General features: G+C 39.6%; 1 protein-coding gene across 2 annotated transcripts in view; it reads right to left on the reverse strand.

Moving 5' to 3' along the window:
- The window catches only part of LOC126457842 (arrestin domain-containing protein 17-like), a 177276-nt gene that overhangs the window by 44342 nt on the left and 110567 nt on the right, over positions 1 to 22367 (reverse strand). For both annotated transcript variants that reach the window (XM_050094482.1, XM_050094481.1), the window contains exon 3: positions 14917 to 15128. In XM_050094482.1, the coding sequence (XP_049950439.1) occupies positions 14917 to 15128 (212 nt within the window). The remainder of the gene's footprint in view (positions 1 to 14916; positions 15129 to 22367) is intronic.

Consider the following 22367-nt stretch of genomic DNA (forward strand, 5'->3'; position numbering starts at 1 on the left):
GGGCTAATTCAGCTGCAAATTCAGTATAATATCTGACAGGGATTCCATTGGGACCTAGGCATTTGTCCAATTTTAACAATTTTAGTTGTTTCTCAACCCCTATGACACTAACGTCTATGCCACTTGTCTTTTCTGTCATGTGAGAATTAAATTAGGATAGTACTCCTGGGTTTTCATTCATAAAGGAAAATTTGAAAACAGAGCTCAGCATTTATGCTTATGGTTTGCTACCATCAATTTCTGTTACTGTCTTACCCATGAAGGTCTGGACATTAACTTTGGTATCACTAAGAATCTTTAAATACAGCCAGAATTTCTTAGGGTTTTTTGGGAGATCTTTAGATAATATTCTGCTGCAGTAGTCAGCAGAGGTTGTTAACAGAAATTACGTCAGGGCTTTCAATGACTGCAACTTCTAGATTAGACATTGCAGGCATTATGCAAATGCTTGTTTGACAGTCAAACACATTTCAGTCAGCATCCTCCTATCTACAGCCCTATGCCATAGCTTTCTATATGATCCTCCCTGGAATGTTTCAAACTGCTTCTTTATCTAGTTTGCTGAAGACACAAATACTTGTACTTTTTTTAGTTGCTCTTCGTATGTTGGAAATCATTGTTAATACAGTTTTCACATGGACACTGATATCAATATCAAAGTAGATATCCTCAAAAAAGGCCAGGTCTGTTTATTGCTATTATATCCAGTACATTTCCATTATGACTGTATTTTTGAACAATCTGTTCTAAGTAGTTCTCAGAGAAGGCATTTAGTAACGTTTCACAGGGCATATTGTCACACTCACCAGTTACAAACTGTAATTTTCTCAATTGATTGTTGAATGATTAATGTCTCCTCTGATGAAATTATGACTGAGGAACTTACATACTGGTGAACTTAAGATTTCTCTAAAGATTTTGGTTACATCTGAAGGCAAGCCTAGCAGCCCATGGAAAGATCCAGTTACAAGTTTATGCCCACTCTTGATACTGAGCTGTGCCCACAAAATGCAGTTTCAGTTTCTACCTCATTGGGTTTTAGTTTCTTATCTACAGTCAAAAATGCACAATCTCCATTTATCATTACCCTATCCTTTATATACACACTCAGATTCTCCTGAAAAGTATCACTCCTGTCTCTTTCAGGTTTCAACCAACTTTCTGCACTTAACTATTTTCTGAGCTCCACTGCCTCTCAAGAGTGCCTCAAATTTTGGCACTTTGTTGTAAATGCTCCAACAGTCATTTGCAATGGTTTTAAGACTCTCAGCTTTAGTGGGCATTTCTTTGGATCTCATACTGAGACTTATGGCCCCCCTGCAGTTATCATGATGGACTGGATGAAGAGTCATCTAATCTAAAATACCCTTTTCATGCTAAAACTAAGTATAAAAAATGATTATCATATAACAAGGTTAATAGTGATAATAAAATAACCTAAAACATTTATTTAAAGAGTTTCTGTGAAGGTACTCTTCAGTGGTTTGGAATGAATTTTCCAACAGAAAGTTCTCTAATTCAGTCCTGAATTCCACTACATTACCTACAACACATTTAGCTAATATGCTCCACAAAGTTACTGAGCACATCTGAACCCATGTATCTCCCTCCCGTCTGTAATGTTATGTAATAAGAGAAAGGCAACTACTCACCTACAGCAGATCAATGCTTGGAGCACAGAAACAAATAACAGGGAACAATAGTGTTCAAGAGCTAGCTCTTTTACTAGCAGAGGTACACACATTCACAAGCAGAACCACACAGACACCCAAATATAAACTCCTGTGACCTCAACAAGACTGATAATTATTGATACTTCATTATTGAAAACAGTGCCTGAGCTGATGGAGGTGGGGAGTCTGTAGGGAAGGGCACAAGCAGGGGTTAGTGAGAAAGAGGCAGGTCTTTAGATAGATGACTCTGCAACTGCACAGCAAGATGGAAAGAGTACAGAGGGTAGATTAAAATGGGATATAGGAAGAAGGAGAGGGAAGAGAGGGGGGAGGAGAGGGAAAGGTGAAGATGAAGAGGGAGAAAGGGAGGTGAGACAGAAAGGAGGGGGGGGGGGGGGGGGGCGGGGGGTGGAAGAAAGAGGGTAGGAGAGGGCAGTGCATGATTTGGCCAGAGTAGAAGTGGTGCAGACAGAAGTGAGAAGGGAAAATATATGGTGAGGCGGTGGGAACAGATTAATGAAGGCAGATGGCAGGGGGACTGTGAGAGTGCAGGGTATGTTGGAAAGACAATTCCTATCTGAGTAGTTCAAAGAAATTTGCACTGTAGCACAGTACTCAAAAGGCCTTGATAGTGAAGCAACTGTTGAAGTCATTTTTGTAGTGGTATGCAACATGTTCAGTAACACAATGGACAAGCTTGAAGTTTGCCACAGTTTGGTGGTGGCCATTCATGTGAATAGACAGTTGTTTTACTGGTCATGTCCACATAAAATTGGGTACAGTAGTTGCAGCATAGCTTATATATAGGATGGCTGCTTTCACACATGGCCCTCCTGTTTATTGGGTAGGAAATGCCTGTGAGTGGACTAGAGCAGGAGTAGATGGGTGGGTGCACAGGATAGGTCTTGCATCTGGGCCAACCACAAAGAAATTACCCATAGGTTGCACAATTGGGAACAAGGATGGATAAGGATATTTTGTAGGTTGTGTGGGTGATAGAAGACTACTTTGGGAGATGTGAGTAGAAATTTTAGATCAGGATGTCCCTCATCCTAGGGCACTGTGAGATGTAGATAAAGCCCTGGTAGATGATGTGGTTGAGCTTTGCAAGGTCAGGATGATACTGGGTGATCAGAGAAGTGCTGGTGGTTAGCTAGTTAACAGGTTAACTGGTGTCAGAGGAGCAGATGGCATGGGAGACCTGTTAATGTATGAGCTGTATATGATACTGTGTGTCAATAACAGCTCCGGCAAGATTAATGGTATACTTTGACAACTCCTGCTTTCCACTGCATATGTGGCATATGGAGAAGAAGAGGCTGTAATGAAGGGACTTTTTGATGTGGAACAGGTGACAGCTGTCAAAATGGAGGTATTGTTGGTGGTTGGTACACTTGTTGTAGATGGTGTTATTTATGGAGCCTTCTGAGAGGTGGAGATCAACATCTGGAAATGTGTCTTGATGAGTTGAGAAGGACTAGGTGAAGTGAATTTGAGAATAGGTATTGGGGTTAGGCAGGAAACAACAAAGGTTGTCCTTATCGTGGCAGTAAGTTTCACTTGCCCGCGAAAGGCAAAGGTCCTGAGTTCGAGTCTTGGTCTGGCACACAGTTTTAATCTGCCAGGAAGTTTCATATCAGCGCACACTCCGCTGCAGAGTGAAAATCTCATTCTGGAAACCTCCCTCAGGCTGTGGCTAAGCCATGTCTCCGCAATATCCTTTCTTTCAGGAGTGCTAGTTCTGCAGGGTTCGCAGGAGAGTTTCTGTAAAGTTTGGAAGGTAGGAGGCGAGGTACTGGTAGAAGTAAAGCTGTGAGGATGGGGTGTGAGTCGTGCTCGGGTAGCTCAGTTGTTAGAGCACTTGCCCGCGAAAGGGAAAGGTCCTGAGTTTGAGTCTCGGTCTGGCACACAGTTTTAATCTGCCAGGAAGTTTCAGTAAGTTTCAATGTTGTGACCTACCTGCAAATCAAACTATATTGTAATAACCAGAATCAAGTCAAAGTCCAAAAGCAGGGTTGTCCATGGGTACAAACAAGTAGCACTGAAAACATGTTCATTGTGAACACCAATGTACAAACAGATCAGAACAGACTGAACTCCTGCATGGAGAGTGCTGCTATTCTGCAAACAGTGGATATTTCAAAAGTATTTTGCGAACCTTCTTGAAATGATAAATACTAAATAACAAATAAGTGGTTCTTGGGTTTCAACTGGTGACATGCAGCATGTCAGCCAATGACACTAATCACTATACCACATTACATCCACCACAGCCTGCAACATGTATTCCTCAGAAGTTCTCATTGGAGCTCACTACACCTTGGATCTAGATCTTGCCAATGATCCTCTGTACAAAAGTGTTGGAGGATTCTTGCATTCTGGTTGTATAGTTACATACTCTTCACCATAAAAATAGCCTCTCCCATCAAAGCGCATGTTTGATGAGTGGATCTTTAATTTGCTTGAACCTTCCATTGTTGATCTATGCCTCTGGAATGTAGCAGGTTTTCATACAAAGGAAAGTATATACAAAGGAAAGTATAACAGCTCTGCTCTTTAGTCTTCTTGATTAAGCGTCATAATCCGCAACTCAATATGTGTTGAGAAAGGTTATGATATGACCAAAAGTAGCTCTTTACTAACTTTTCTGGCAGTCTCACTTTCTGCATAGGCTTAAAAATCTGTACAAAGTCTCCTGGGCTGTATCTTACTGGCCAATGCATGATGTTATAGTGCTTGCATTCTTTCTCCTGAGCATCCAAAGACTTTAGATGATTCAATTGTCTTGCTTATTAGACACAGGTGGTGATATTTTTCATGTAGTCATCCCGAGTATTGTCCAGTTGAAACAGGAACATTGTACACATTGTTGTTTTGGCCCCACAATCTTGGAGCAGAAGGAAAAGTGTGAAGCCTATAGTGTCTTAATTTGCTGTGTTTTATGTTAATGTCACAATGACAAGTATTGTAGGCCAATTTATCTGTTTGAAATCAGCATACATTGGAAGGCATACTTGCCAAAGTCTTATTAAAGTGTTCTGTGGAACTATTTATTTGTGGGTGGCTGGCCATTGTCACCCTGTGGGTGATTTCACAACTTAAAATTACCTTTGATATTAGTCTTGACTGCAAAACCTTTCCATGATCAGATATCATCATACAGAATGCTGCTTCAAAATGATATCTTCTACAAGGAGCCTTGGAATTTCTGGAGCTTTGGTGACATTGTATCAGGTGAGGTGGACAGAGCAGACTGTTATTGATCAATTCTCATTTGTCGACTTTGGGAACATCCCCACGAGGTCGATTCCAATTTGGAAGAGCAGTGTGCCAGAACTGGAATTGGTACCAGGTGTTCTGGAGGTAACTGCAGCACATACTTCTGCCACTGGCATTCCTCACTTACAGTGTAATGGATTGGTAGGGCCACATTCAGTGATACTTGCATCTGAATCTATCTAGAGTCTTCATGAATCCCACGTGATCACAAGTTTGAGTGCCATGGAAAAACTTCAGGATAACTGGACATAGATGAGCTGGGATGGTGAGCTACCCTTTCCATCCCATTGGATTGTATTTACTCATATACAATGTTCCATTTACTAACTGAAATTCTCCTTTTTCCATTCCTCATTCTTCAAGGCTACTATGGTTTTCAGCTATGCTTGATCTCTTCTCTATTCAGAAGTAATGTCATTTAATGCAGTGATGACTGAGATTTTGTCCACACTGCTACGTTCTTCAAAGGATTCCCTGATAGGCAGTTGACATACTTGTGTTTGTGCCCACTTTTGTGTACCACTGAGACATCATACATCTGAAGCCTCTGTGCCCATCTCACCAGTTGACCCAATGGATCTTTCAGGCTAATGAGCCAGCACAGAGAATGATGCTCTCTCACAGTGGTGAATGGTTTGCAGGAACTTGTTGATAGCCCAACAACTGCAAGGCACCCTTTCTCAGTTGTAAGGTCAAGTCAACACATCCTGAAGGTACCCCGGAAGCATAAGCTAACACACTTTCAGCACCATGCTGATTTTGTACTAGTACTGCACCTATCCCATAACCACAAGTGTCAGTGTGTAATTCTGTCTTGGCATTATTGTCATATGATGCTAGAACTGGAGAAAATCTCAGGACAAGGAAAAATCTTTCTTGCATTTCATTCCATGAAAGTTTGGCATCCCACTACAATAGTCCTTGCAAGGGATGTGTCTTCGTACAGAATCTCTTGAGCGCTGATCTTCCACAGTTTATGATTGCTTGTGATGTCTGCAAGAAATCTCATCCAAGAATAACATTGTTATCACATTCTAATAAAATGAAAAATTTTAAGGGCATTGTTCAATCATTTATAGTTATTCTTGCAATATATGCTCCTGCTGGCTGGACAGATTTCCCATTTGAAACTTTCAGCACAATCAGTATCACATCCTTCTTTAGCTAGCAATGATAAGCATTTGATATTACAGAAAGAGAAGTCCCCAAGTCAACTATTTCTTGGACAGGTTGACTGTCGATGAGATTTCCTGACGTCTTGGCAACTATTGTTCATGAAATATTTTCACCTGTGACGGCCTCACAGCCACAGATGGTCACCTCACTTCGTTTTCCTGAACTCAGTGGTTAGGTGTGGCTGATAACTCAGTAAAGTGATGGGGACTGGCTACGCCATGTTGGAGATTGACCTCATCCATGCTGTGGCTATGGGCTTCATCTGACACTACAGTTGACTGGCATGAATAGAATTGTTGTGATTGTTCATGATTAGAGCCATAGTAGTTGTCAAAAACTCATCAACTTTCTCTGGACAATGTGTCCAGGACGTCAACAGTGGATAGATACTGGCTTGTTGTCCTCTGTCCTCCAAATTTCCCTTCTTCTGCAGGGCTTTGTAGTTGGCAGAGGAGCTGATGACACTTGAGATGATTGGGTGCTGGGTTGTCATCTGACAGCTGTGGCATAACTCCAAATTCTCAAAGTATTTTTCATTTGGCAGGTTTAACTGGTAGTGGAGATTTGTACTAAAGGGCAATAAATCCATCTTTTTCAACATTCTCTATTATCTTCTGCCATGTGGGATCAATGTTTATGGCTGCTATCTCTTGCTTACTTGATCTGACTGTTCTGTCTGCCACAAAATGCTGTACTTCTTCTCTTACAACACGGCATAAGAAAGAGGTGAAGTCATGACAGACTTCCACAACTGCCATAGGGACCACATTTGAGGGTCATCCTCTTAGATCCAGTTCTTTTTCTGTTGCATTTTGTTGATGTACTGGCACTGCTTGATGAATTTATCTCTTGTTGTAACATCCTTTACCAGAAGAACTTGGTACATGTCTTCTGTGACTCCTTTCATAAAGTGTGGGATTTTCTTGGCTTCTGTCATATTCAGATTCTCACTGCGGCACAGGGCCAAAACATTCTGTAGGGCTGCAATGTTTCTCCATGACATTGGACCCTGTTCTTCAATTGTTCTTCTTCTCTGCAGACTTGCTGCTGATTGACATCAAACATTTTCTTCAGTTCTGCCTGGAATTTATTCCAGCTACTGAGCTTCTCTTTGTTGTTCTTGAACAACTGCCAGGCTGTGCCATCCAAGTTAAAGTACACATTTGCCAAACACACCATGTCATCCCTCCTCCTGCATTTGGTAACTCAGTCAGTTCTTTAATTTATGAGTCTCCTGAATACACAGTCTCTGGTAAATGTAAAGGCCATGTGACTAGGGCCTCCCGTTGGGTAGACCCTTCGCTGGGTGCAAGTCTTTCGATAAGACACCACTTCGGCGACTTGCGTGTCGATGGGGATGAAGTGATGATGATTAGGACAACACAACACCTAGTCACTGAGCAGAGAAAATCTCCGACCCAGCAGGGAATCGAACCTGGGCCCTTAGGATTGACATTCTGTCGCTCTGACCATTCAGCTACCAGGGGTGGATACAGACTCTGGTAATGATGCACTACTTGTATCCTGGTTCCTCTCTGTGTAGCGATGGATTTTACATTGCCTAATTGGAGCCATGGTGATACAGAAGGCTGAAAGCATCCAGCAGTTCCAACAAATAGTGTCATATCATAACCCCAATAAAGTCCAAATCTGAAAGCAGTGTTATTATGAAGTACAACACTTAGAACTGAAAGCACATTTATTGTGAATACTAATGTCCAGCTGGAACAGATGGATGGAGAGTGCTGCTGTTTATACAAACATCAAATAATACATAATATCCTAACATAATATCTCTCAAGAACCTTCCAGAAATTATAAATACTGATTAACAAATAATTGTTGGTGGTTGGGCTTGAACTGGCAACCTAGAACACACTGTCCACTTTGCTAACTGCTATGCCACACCACATGCCCCACAGCTCATGGCAATATATAAATGCTTTTTTCTATTTTGCTATTTTTCAGAGGATAATATGTACTAATAATTTTCATTATTCTGAGTGGAAGTGACATGCCTGGTATGAAATGGCAGTCATTGCAGTACAGATACTTAAAGTGTGAAATTTGCAATTAATATCACACAATCCACCCCATGAACCATGGACCTTGCCGTTGGTGGGGAGGCTTGCGTGCCTCAGCGATACAGATAGCCGTACCGTAGGTGCAACCACAACGGAGGGGTATCTGTTGAGAGGCCAGACAAACGTGTGGTTCCTGAAGAGGGGCAGCAGCCTTTTCAGTAGTTGCAAGGGCAACAGTCTGAATGATTGACTGATCTGGCCTTGTAACAATAACCAAAACGGCCTTGCTGTGCTGGTACTGCGAACGGCTGAAAGCAAGGGGAAACTACAGCCGTAATTTTTCCCGAGGGCATGCAGCTTTACTGTATGATTACATGATGATGGCGTCCTCTTGGGTAAAATATTCCGGAGGTAAAATAGTCCCCCATTCGGATCTCTGGGCGGGGACTACTCACGAGGATGTCGTTATCAGGAGAAAGAAAACTGGCGTTCTACGGATCGGAGCGTGGAATGTCAGATCCCTTAATCGGGCAGGTAGCTTAGAAAATTTAAAAAGGGAAATGGATAGGTTGAAGTTAGATATAGTGGGAATTAGTGAAGTTCGGTGGCAGGAGGAACAAGACTTCTGGTCAGGTGACTACAGGGTTATAAACACAAAATCAAATAGGGGTAATGCAGGAGTAGGTTTAATAATGAATAGGAAAATAGGAATGCGGGTAAGCTACTACAAACAGCATAGTGAACGCATTATTGTGGCCAAGATAGATACGAAGCCCACACCTACTACAGTAGTACAAGTTTATATGCCAACTAGCTCTGCAGATGACGAAGAAATTGAAGAAATGTATGATGAAATAAAAGAAATTATTCAGATTGTGAAGGGAGACGAAAATTTAATAGTCATGGGTGACTGGAATTCGAGTGTAGGAAAAGGGAGAGAAGGAAACATAGTAGGTGAATATGGATTGGGGGACAGAAATGAAAGAGGAAGCCGCCTGGTAGAATTTTGCACAGAGCACAACATAATCATAACTAACACTTGGTTTAAGAATCATGAAAGAAGGTTGTATACATGGAAGAACCCTGGAGATACTAAAAGGTATCAGATAGATTATATAATGGTAAGACAGAGATTTAGGAACCAGGTTTTAAATTGTAAGACATTTCCAGGGGCAGATGTGGACTCTGACCACAATCTATTGGTTATGACCTGTAGATTAAAACTGAAGAAACTGCAAAAAGGTGGGAATTTAAGGAGATGGGACCTGGATAAACTAAAAGAACCAGAGGTTGTACAGAGATTCAGGGAGAGCATAAGGGAGCAATTGACAGGAATGGGGGAAATAAATACAGTAGAAGAAGAATGGGTAACTTTGAGGGATGAAGTAGTGAAGGCAGCAGTGGATCAAGTTGGTAAAAAGACGAGGGCTAGTAGAAATCCTTGGGTAACAGAAGAAATATTGAATTTAATTGATGAAAGGAGAAAATATAAAAATGCAGTAAGTGAAACAGGCAAAAAGGAATACAAATTTCTCAAAAATGAGATCGACAGGAAGTGCAAAATGGCTAAGCAGGGATGGCTAGAGGACAAATGTAAGGATGTAGAGGCCTATCTCACTAGGGGTAAGATAGATACCGCCTACAGGAAAATTAAAGAGACCTTTGGAGATAAGAGAACGACTTGTATGAATATCAAGAGCTCAGATGGAAACCCAGTTCTAAGCAAAGAAGGGAAAGCAGAAAGGTGGAAGGAGTATATAGAGGGTCTATACAAGGGCGATGTACTTGAGGACAATATTATGGAAATGGAAGAGGATGTAGATGAAGATGAAATGGGAGATATGATACTGCGTGAAGAGTTTGACAGAGCACTGAAAGACCTGAGTCGAAACAAGGCCCCCGGAGTAGACAATATTCCATTGGAACTACTGACGGCCGTGGGAGAGCCAGTCCTGACAAAACTCTACCATCTGGTGAGCAAGATGTATGAAACAGGCGAAATACCCTCAGACTTCAAGAAGAATATAATAATTCCAATCCCAAAGAAAGTGGGTGTTGACAGATGTGAAAATTACCGAACTATCAGCTTAATAAGTCACAGCTGCAAAATACTAACACGAATTCTTTACAGACGAATGGAAAAACTAGTAGAAGCCAACCTCGGGGAAGATCAGTTTGGATTCCGTAGAAACACTGGAACACGTGAGGCAATACTGACCTTACGACTTATCTTAGAAGAAAGATTAAGGAAAGGCAAACCTACGTTTCTAGCATTTGTAGACTTAGAGAAAGCTTTTGACAATGTTGACTGGAATACTCTCTTTCAAATTCTAAAGGTGGCAGGGGTAAAATACAGGGAGCGAAAGGCTATTTACAATTTGTACAGAAACCAGATGGCAGTTATAAGAGTCGAGGGACATGAAAGGGAAGCAGTGGTTGGGAAGGGAGTAAGACAGGGTTGTAGACTCTCCCCGATGTTGTTCAATCTGTATATTGAACAAGCAGTAAAGGAAACAAAAGAAAAATTCGGAGTAGGTATTAAAATTCATGGAGTAGAAATAAAAACTTTGAGGTTCGCCGATGACATTGTAATTCTGTCAGAGACAGCAAAGGACTTGGAAGAGCAGTTGAATGGAATGGACAGTGTCTTGAAAGGAGGATATAAGATGAACATCAACAAAAGCAAAACAAGGATAATGGAATGTAGTCTAATTAAGTCAGGTGATGCTGAGGGAATTAGATTAGGAAATGAGGCACTTAAAGTAGTAAAGGAGTTCTGCTATTTGGGGAGCAAAATAACTGATGATGGTCAAAGTAGAGAGGATATAAAATGTAGGCTGCCAATGGCAAGGAAAGCGTTTCTGAAGAAGAGAAATTTGTTAACATCCAGTATTGATTTAAGTGTCAGGAAGTCATTTCTGAAAGTATTCGTATGGAGTGTAGCCATGTATGGAAGTGAAACATGGACGATAAATAGTTTGGACAAGAAGAGAATAGAAGCTTTCGAAATGTGGTGCTACAGAAGAATGCTGAAGATTAGATGGGTAGATCACATAACTAATGAGGAGGTATTGAATAGGATTGGGGAGAAGAGAAGTTTGTGGCACAACTTGACCAGAAGAAGGGATCGGTTGGTAGGACATGTTCTGAGGCATCAAGGGATCACCAATTTAGTATTGGAGGGGAGCGTGGAGGGTAAAAATCGTAGAGGGAGACCAAGAGATGAATACACTAAGCAGATTCAGAAGGATGTAGGTTGCAGTAGGTACTGGGAGATGAAAAAGCTTGCACAGGATAGAGTAGCATGGAGAGCTGCATCAAACCAGTCTCAGGACTGAAGACCACAACAACAACAACATCACACAATATCACACTTAGAATGAGATTTTCACTCTGCAGCGGAGTGTGCGCTGATATGAAACGTCCTGGCAGATTAAAACTGTATGCCAGACTGAGACTCGAACTCGGGACACTTGCCTTTTGCGGTAGAGCACTTGCCCGTGAAAGGCAAATGTCCTGAGTTCGAGTCTCGGTCCGGCACACAGTTTTAATCTGCCAGGAAGTTTTAATATCACACTTACTTCTGCAACTGCACCAAAGCTGATATTTCGTATTGATTTGCTGTAAGTCTCACCCACTCAGTGACTTCATCTATTAGTCAACAACCAACAATAATATCAGCTGAATGAGACTTTTGATATCTACATTGTAAAAAAAGTCCTTCATTCCTTATTCACTGAAGCACCAAAGAAACTGGTATAGGCTTGTGAATTCAAATACAGAGACATGTAAACAGGCAGAATGTCGCGCTGCAGTCAGTAATGTTGATATAAGACAAGGGTCTGGCACAGTTGTTAGATCGGTTACTGCTGCTACAATAGCAGTTTATCAAGATTTAAGTGAGTTTGAATGTGGTGTTATAGTTGGCGCACGAGCAGTGGGACACATCATCTCTGAGGTAGTGATGAAATGGTGATTTTCCCGTATGAACAGTTCACAAGTGTACAGTGAACACCAGGAATTTGGTAAAATATCAAAGCTCTGACATCACTTTGGCCAGAAAAAGATCATGCAAGAACGGGACCAACGATGACTGAAGAGAATCATTTATCATGACAGATGTGCAACCATTCTGCACATTGCTGCAAATTTCAATGATGGGCCATCATCAAGTGTCAGCGCACGAACCATTCAATGAAGCATCATCGATATGGGCTTTCAGAGCTGAAGGCTCACTCACCTTCCCTTGATGACTGCATGACACAAAGCTTTATGCCTTGCCTGGGCCCATCAGGACTGGAGCTGCTGATGACTGGAAACATGTTGCCTGATTAGACAAGTCTTGTTTCAAATTGTATTGAGCAGATTGATGTGTACGGGTATGGAGACAACCTCATGAGTCTGTGGACCCTTCATTTGAGCAACGGACTCCTCGAGCTGGTGGAGGCTCTGTCATGGTGTGGGGCGTGTGCAGTTGGAGTGATATGGGACTCTTGATATGTCTGCATACGATTCTGACAGGTGGCACACAAGTAAGCATCCTATCTGATCACCTGCATCCATTCATGTCCATTGTGCATTCCAACGGACTACAGCAATTCCAGTGGGACAATGCGATACCCCACACATCCAGAATTGCTATAAACATTTCCACTGGCCACCAAACTCCTGAGACATGAACATTATTGAGCATATTTGGGATGCCTTGCAACATGCTATTCAGGAGAGATCTCCCCCCACTCCCTACCCCTTCGTACTCTTATGGATTTATGGATAGCCCTGCAGGATTCATAGTGTCAATTGCCTTCAGCACTACTTCAGACATAAGTTGAGTCCATGCTACATCGTGTTGTGGCACTTCTGCATGCTTGCGGGAGCCCTACACAATATTAGGCAGGTGTTCCAGTTTCTTTGGCTCTTCAGTGTATATTTTTGAGGCTTAATGAGCAATTTTTTTCCAAAATAGAAGGGCCCTTCTTCAGTCATCTGTAGATATATATTTCTGATTATTCCTCATTTTAAGCAAACTTGAGACCATTCATGCCACCCATATTTGAATACACTTGATAATTCACTTTACCTCAACCTCATATCAATCATACTGTAAATTGGTATTGAACAACATCTCAGAAAAGAATTCAATGAACAGTATCTTTCACTAAGAAACATCCCAGTAGTCTACCAATTAAACTCAGTGTACCATCTGGCTTTTCTACAGGAATTGTTGTTGTTGAAGAAAAACTTTCGAAACATAAAATGGTAGTTTGATAAGTTCTGTTGAACTAATTTCAAAAATTGTTTAGTTTATCTGAAGTTTGAACATGTTGAGTTTTTAGGTTGATGATTTCAGTTCAGAAGTCGAGCTCAAACAACAAAACTGTTCCAGATTCATACAATGTACATTAAATTCATTATTTGCGAACAATCTAAATCATTGGATGAGATCCACAGGTGCATATACATTTGGCAAATCATTGTAAGGGATGTGAAGGATATTAGTTTTTACTGTAGGGTACCATATATAAGGATTCCTTTGTGTTCTACTCAGATGTGAGTGCAGGTTTACTAACTGTTCTTGTGTTTCTGTGTGAGATGTTACTTGTCTGTTGATTTTCTTCATAATTTAGTAGACACAGAAAGTATGAGCTGGAAATAAATCAATTTCCATGGTGACAACCACATTTTCCTCTCTCCCATTTGTCAAATAGTACTGTGACTTGACACTCAGCTTCATTGTATACACACTTTCTGTCACTTGCTAGTATAGCCCAGTATGGCTCCTAAACACTTCTGCAATGAAATTCACAATATGGTCTTATAAGTTAATATCCTTTGTAAATGAAATCTAGTTTCCAAGCATTCTACAGATTAACAGTAGCCTGCTATTTGCTTTCACCAAAAAGGAAGTTATTTAAGCTTTACCCAAAAGTGAAGCTATGTAATCATTCTCTGTCATATATCCTTCCATTATTAGAGCCTTGTGTTACATGACAGATGTTTTTCAAAGTTTTCTGTCAATAAACTCAGAGTATCTTCTAAAATTCAGGAACAAACAGAATGACAGTAACAAGGACAAATTCTGCTGATCTCATACAAGTGCGTGATGTACACTCCTCCACAACACTAGAACTAGTTTACTGATTAAAGAATTTCTTGTAGATTATTGCCAAGAATGCTGTTGACTCTGCACCTAATTCTCTTCACACACTGAAGGCTGTAGACAGTTTTCGAAATTTTAAGTTTTCCATCTTTTTAATCATCAGTCTTCGAATCTATACCATTCAGATTTGCAATCATATTAACATTAAAAACTGTTAACATAAGCAAACAGTTTGTTGACAGTTGTGTTATCATTTTTGAATCCTTTTAAATACTGGCGCATTACAATTCTCTTACTTTTTTTTTTTTTTTTTTTTTTTTTTTTTTTTTTTTTTGAGGTAAAGCAAAACTCAAATAACATTTTATAGCTAACAAAATGTCACAAAATGATTTCATTAACAGTCGGTGAAATGGATTACAAATAGACACAGAAATTAAAGAAAACATGAACAATGTAGATTGCTGTTTAGATAAGAAACTATCATTTTCATATGAAACTGGTCTTTTTAACTTGCATCTTTTATCATCATCATCACCACCACCACCATCAGTTGACATAGTGGAATATTCAAACACAGGTCATTCTTATATGCAGCACAATGGAATATTAGTAAATCAATGATACCATGTCTCTCTTACGTGTGCAATACTTCATAATAACATACCTTGACCAAAGGATCTGTATTCAGATCTAGATGTGATAACACAGTGAAGAAAGCTTTGACTTTTTCATCAAATGCCCATGGACGGTTCATTTTTGCTTTGATTGTGTAACGAATATGGCCGTATGTGCCTTCAAATGACGATGGTAAATTTTCTGGGAGTTTGACAGAAAAATTATACACATGCTCTCCTGGTGGAAGTATGAGCTCCTCAGCTGAAATAGACCATATTTTGAAAAAATTTGTAAACCAAAATGGATATACCTGCAAGTAAACTAAGTACTTTATCAGTGGTTCATAACCTTTACAATATTTACATTTCTCCCAGAACCAGAACTGTAAAGAAAGTAATGTTCATCTGTAATTCATTTTGTGAAAATAATTTCTTGCTGATAGTCTAGAAAGTCCTGAGGTACCATGTCATGGGTCAAATTTCCCACTTCCTTCTTGATATTCACAAACAATTGCCATGCCTGTTACCTCATTATAAACCACGCAGACATTTCCTAGCACCTTTAATATTACATGGAAACCTAAATCTTGTGATACACTCATATACAGTAGAATATTAAAAACCATTTCAAACTCAAAGGTAATGAGGTATGTCTAACAGAATGACCTTGTCCATGGGACCAACATGGACTCTGAAAGCAATGCTCTTGTGAAACCCAACTCAAGCTTTTCCCACATGACATTCTGAAAGCCACATTCCTCAGCTAATGCCCATGCACTGCTATGACCTCTGAAGTAAATAAAATAAGCACTTTATCAGAGGTTCATAACCTTTACAATATTTACATTTCTCCCAGAACCAGAACTGTAAAGAAGGTAATGTTCATCTGCAATTCATTTTGTGAAAATAATTTCTTACTGCTAGTCTGGAGAGTCCTGAAGTACCATGTCATGGGTCAAATTAGCAGGCAGAGGGTTGCAGAAGCTGCAGATGGGTTCCCATGGAGGTGGAATGCATTCTCCCATTCACACCACTTCTGGTCCATTCAGAAATGCCACACCTAAAACCAGACTCTCTGGCATGTATGTCCGCCCTCCTTCCTCATTTGACAACAATCCAGAGCACAGTCAGGTCAGTTATGCACACTATGAACAGCCATAAGCAGATTTTTTGCAGATAAATTTATGAATTGACAAGAGGAAGAGCTTCAGCATTTTCTAAAATGCAACATGGCATTGCATTATGCAAGCAAGTTTGTTCTAGTGATGCCCAGGTGGAAAGCAGAATGGAAAGAGTCTCCAAATACTGGTGCACACAGCAAGGACACTAGATGAGTGAGAACTTGTGATTGTGAAGGGATGACAGGTACTTAATCTCTGATGTAATGTGCTGAGAAACATGCACAATGAGGAGCTGAAAACTATACAGAGCATATGACAGTCACTTATCTGCCGCAACAATCCTGAAGCACTAACGTGATCAAATAGGCAGATGTTGCAGGTAGAATTAAACATGATTGATTCTACCTGGTCAGAATTCTCACTACATTTGCTATGATGGATTGCATTGCAATAGTGGATGTCCACTAAAACAAATGACTGCCAAGTTTATCTTCTGCATCGTGTGAAAATATGTTTCAAAACTTCTGGAGGGTGTAGAGGCACAGAGAAACCTTTGTGAATGTGGTTGCAATAGGACATCATCCTCTAGCATTTCTTTTCCTCAACCAGAAATATTTTTCAAATTTTGGGCAGGTCAGTATTATATCAGCTGTTTTCCTGAAAAATTTCATATATAATTTTATACACCATATTGTGTATTCCAAGCTAAAATTTATGAATAGGAATTATTATTTTCGATGTTACAATCAATAGTACTAACTCTGCATGTACAGTTAAATTAATTTTTTTACAAACATTTAATATTATGAATTATCCGGCACACTTAAAATTTCTATTATTAATTGCGCAATCTAGTACTGTTTATTATGTTTACTTCTCGATTTATTTATGAAATAATATTCAAAACTAATAGAAATTCATTTGTCAAGAAAAGTTATAAACCCTTTGGAATATTGTTATTACCACAGAGTGAGGAGTAGTAAGAATGCCACTCATGTGATTGGACGTATTTTTGTATTTTGGATGAACAATGTAATTTTGGCTTTGTTAATGTGAAAATTCAAAAGACTGTCTGATATACTAAAATATGACAAAATAAATTAATGTAAAAACAAAAATTCTGCAATGACAAACTTCGAAATAATTTAGATCAATTCAACCATGAGAACCTAAAATGTGAGAATTTCAGCTTCAAGAATCAAAACCCTAGACAAGAAGAACTGGAGCCAACTCTACAAGAAATGATAAGTAACCTAAAAAGTTGTAATCTTACTCCAGTCAAATCTTCAGAAAAGAAATTGCTCATTGTGGACTATAGATGCAACTAGGAAGGAGGGCTCGTCCGGGATTAATTGAGTAATAATGAAGTTTTATCTGTTTCAGAAAGTGCTTGATTCTGTTAATTTTTAGAATTTATGTACAAATAAATTTTTGATCACGTGGAGCAAAAAATTAAATACTGCCCAACAAAGCAAATCAGACCAAGAGTGATGATGTACTACCACTAATGACAGTCCAGATCAAATGAAAGGAAAGAGGACTTTACAACTACAACCAGGAACATCAAAAAAGAAAGATAAGCAGAAACTATTTGTGAAGTTAATTTGTTTGTGGACTTGTGTGCTTGTTAACAAAATGAATAGGGACAAAAGCAAAAGTGAGGTAGAAACGAAAGCTTCAGGATCCAGTCAGGACATGTCTGAGCCAAGTGAAATCATAGTCAGTAAAGAAACTGTAAAAACTAATATTTTACAGTTAATTTGGGCAAAAATAGAGGAACTGAAGACAGATAAGAATAGTAAATTGAACAGAGTACAATATTATATATCTAAAAACAAAGATGATGAGACTTACCAAACAAAAGCGCTGGCAGGTTGATAGACACACAAACAAACACAAACATACACACAAAATTCAAGCTTTCGCAACAAACGCTTGCTTCATCAGGAAAGAGGGAAGGAGAGGGAAAGACGAAAGGATGTGGGTTTTAAGGGAGAGGGTAAGGAGTCATTCCAATCCCGGGAGTGGAAAGACTTACCTTAGGGGGAAAAAAGAACAGGTATACACTCGCACACGCACACATATCCATCCGCACATACACAGACACAAGCAGACATTTGTAAAGGCAAAGAGTTTGGGCAGAGATGTCAGTCGAGGCAGAAGTAAAGAGGCAAAGATGTTGTTGAAAGACAGGTAAGGTATGAGCGGCGGCAACTTGAAATTAGCGGAGGTTGAGGCCTGGCGGATAACGGAAGAGAGGATATACTGAAGGGCAAGTTCCCATCTCCGGAGTTCTGACAGGCTGGTGTTAGTGGGAAGTATCCAGATAACCCGGACGGTGTAACACTGTGCCAAGATGTGCTGGCCATGCACCAAGGCATGTTTAGCCACAGGGTGATCCTCATTACCAACAAACACTGTCTGCCTGTGTCCATTCATGTGACTGGACAGTTTGTTGCTGGTCATTCCCACATAGAATGCATCACAGTGTAGGCAGGTGAGTTGGTAAATCACGTGGGTGCTTTCACATGTGGCTCTGCCTTTGATCGTGTACACCTTCCGGGTTACAGGACTGGAGTAGGTGGTGGTGGGAGGGTGCATGGGACAGGTTTTACACCGGGGGCAGTTACAAGGGTAGGAGCCAGAGGGTAGGGAAGGTGGTTTGGGGATTTCATAGGGATGAACTAAGAGGTTACGAAGGTTAAGTGGACGGCGGAAAGACACTCTTGGTGGAGTGGGGAGGATGTCATGAAGGATGGATCTCATTTCAGGCCTACACTGTGAAGCTTTCTATGTGGGAATGACCAGCAACAAACTGTCCATTCGCATGAATGGACACAGGCAGACAGTGTTTGTTGGTAATGAGGATCACCCTGTGGCTAAACATGCCTTGGTGCACGGCCAGCACATCTTGGCACAGTGTTACACCGTCCGGGTTATCTGGATACTTCCCACTAACACCAGCTTGTCAGAACTCCGGAGATGAGAACTTGCCCTTCAGTATATCCTCTCTTCTCGTTATCCGCCAGGCCTCAACCTCCGCTAATTTCAAGTTGCCGCCGCTCATACCTCACCTGTCTTTCAACAAAATGTTTGCCTCTTTACTTCTGCCTTGACTGACATCTCTGCCCAAACTCTTTGCCTTTACAAATGTCTGCTTGTGTCTGTGTATGTGTGGATGGATATGTGCGTGTGTGCGAGTGTATACCTGTCCTTTTTTCCCCCTAAGGTAAGTCTTTCCGCTCCCGGGATTGGAATGACTCCTTACCCCTCTCCCTTAAAACCCACATCCTTTCGTCTTTCCCTCTCCTTCCCTCTTTCCTGATAAAGCAACTGTTTGTTGCGAAAGCTTGAATTTTGTGTGTATGTTTGTGTTTGTTTGTGTGTCTATCAACCTGCCAGCGCTTTTGTTTGGTAAGTCTCAACATCTTTGTTTTTAGATATATTTTTCCCACGTGGAATGTTTCCCTCTATTATATTCATATCATTAAAGAGTACAAGATCAGATAGATCAACCTAGTAATCTCGTTTCAGAGCTAAAAAATGGGTTGTCAGAGGGGTTAAAAAGTGTGAATGAAAAAGTTGATGTTTTAGAAAATAAATGAGTTTGTAGCTGAGTAAGCAAAACAATCAAATAATGTTGATGACATCAGACTTGAACAGAAGGCCATAGTGGAAAAACTATGTGGGTTGGGAGCCAGTTTAAACAAAAAAATTTTAAATGTAGAGAATAATATGCAAACTAATGTAACTGTTTTAGATCAAAAAATTTCAGAAGCTCAGGAAAGTTGTATTAACAAAAATCTGTGTGCAAACAGTGATACTGCATGGTCCAACACTCTTATCAAAAGTTTTCCATCAGATATTTTACATCCAGTGAACTTCTGCTTCACTGCAGAGATAACTTTGTGTCCGGCATGAATGACAATACAAAATTATTTTTTTAAAAGATTTATTGAAGACAAAGCTCTGTCATTAGTAAATTTAAATTAAGTCAATAGCAAACATATCATAGTTCTGAGAAACTTTTTTTTAAATAAATTTTGGTCAGGAGCAGAACAAGGGGGAATCAAAAGTGAATTTTTGAATGATCCTAATTACAGGAATAGGGATGGCACTCAGAAAGAGTTCTGTAAGAACCAACATAAAAAATTAGCACATCTTGACAAACCATTTGACAAAATGACCTTGACTGATGCACTTAAAACGAGATTACCAGAAAGATTGTAGTGGGATTTGGTACATGGACCTGATGATGTCTTGAACAGTTGTTATGAAATTGTGACAGACTGGACAGGGAAGTAGAAAGGAGTATGTACCAAAGTAATATAAATTATATAAATGACAATGGGAGCAATCACAGAAACAGAGATAATGGGAACTTCCATCAGGATCAAAGTGTCAGTAGAGACAGAAATTCTGAACAGCAGCAGGATAGGAATAATCAGTATAACCATGGGCATTTTAATAGAAGAAATAATCATAGAAGTAACTATTCAAGAAATGTCAGTTGGCCTCAATGAAGGTCCACAATTTTTGGCTGAGGAAACATAACAACCACAGGACTCCCATGTTACACTTGCAATTAGACAATAATAACAGTGTTAATTAGATAGCACATATATCTGAAACTGAACAGGAGGAATATTTCATTTATGTTTTGACTAAAAGTTTTCGGATACTATGTTTAATTATGGTGATGTAAATGCTAATCACAAACCAAATTGTGAGAGTAGTGAGAATTTTGATGTAGTTGGAGGTTCAAGTCCTCCCTCGGGATGGGCTTTTGTGTTGTCCTTAGTGTAAGTTAGTTAAGTTAGATTAAGTAGTGTGTAAGCTTAGGAACTGATGACGTCAGCAGTTTCGTCCCTTAGAACTTACCACAAATTTCCAATTTTTCTTGGGTGGAAAACAGTGTTGTTGATGTATGTTAATCAGGTGATGACTGTATTGTATCTGAACTAGGTGGTATTTTTGACGTAGTGTGAATGTGAAGTAACTGAGGTTGGTAACTGTGAAGTAACTGAGCTATGAAGTAACAGGTTGATAAGTCTGAGACTGGTGGTGTATTGCAAATGAATGTAGGTGAGGAAAGTGACTTTATTGCAGATGAATGTAGGTGAGGAAAGTGACTTTGAAGGAGATGAGACTTGTATTGTTAGTGATGTTGTATGAAGTTATTTTGGAGGAATATGATGATTGTATCAGGTATTTGTGGAGTTTATGAATAATATAAAGTTTCAGAGTTACTTGTAAATGATGTCGACAAAACAGGTAAGGTAAGTGATGTATGTGATGTTGTAAGTGAGGGTCATGGAATGCCAGTGCAACCAAAACAGTTTTTCGTTAATGTGATGCAGCTTAATGAACCAAACAATAAAGGTGAGGTATCTGTGAGACTGGAGAATAAAGGTGAGAACATTTGAAGTTTGTTTGGAATCAGACTGGTGATAACTTAGATGAAGGTGCATTCTGGAATAAGTTAGCTGTGGTTAGTTAGAATTTGAATCACAGTTGGTGGAATGAAGTGAAAGAGGATCTAAGTGGGAAGTGTAATTTTGACAGTAATGTGTTTTATGTACCTTCTGTAACAAGTGATGTTAGTTGTGTCATGAACTCTATTCATTGTGTTCAATCTTTATCTGACAGCATGAGAAATCAAAGTAATGTTATGATACGTGTATAGTTGATTAAACCTTGCAAAGACAGTGTGGATAGAACATTTGATGAAATTGAAAGTGATCTTTTGCATGAAGTGTCTGACAACAGAGAGATTTTGGGTGCCCTTACATTAAAATTAAGACTGATCAGTGGGAAGGTAATTGTTTGATTGATACAGGTAGCCTGATTTGTGGTATATATGAACAATTTAGAGATAAGACCATGCGTAATAGGAATTTTGTGGAAATACCCATTGTAGGTGTAAAGATAAGAGGAGCTACAGGTAAGCAAAGCAAATTGGTAAAATCTCAGGTACGTACTTTTAACTTTCAGTATAGGAGACAAGACCTTTGAGCATGGATGCTAAGTGATCCCTAGTCCAGAAGAAAATATAATTCTCAGTATGGATCAGATAGTGAAAGTTGAGGCTTGTTTTGGATGGAGTGCTAAAGAATTGTTTATTTTGGAACCTAAAAGTAATACTTATGTGAAAACTAATTTCTTTATTTTAAACTGTGGGAAACTATTTGCAAAACATTGTGAACAAAGGTGAGTACCAGATGTTTGATGATGACATTAATTTTGATGAAACTGAGGATCAGGAATTTGAAAGTATGGTAGATTCTAAAGTGACCAACAAAAGGAACATCTTAAGAATTTGTTACTGGAGTTTAGAAATGTGTTCAGTAAAATACCAGGGAAACTAAAAGGCTATTGGT

Source organism: Schistocerca serialis, chromosome 2 (assembly GCF_023864345.2).
Source record: "Schistocerca serialis cubense isolate TAMUIC-IGC-003099 chromosome 2, iqSchSeri2.2, whole genome shotgun sequence".
Taxonomy (NCBI): Eukaryota; Metazoa; Arthropoda; class Insecta; order Orthoptera; family Acrididae; genus Schistocerca; species Schistocerca serialis.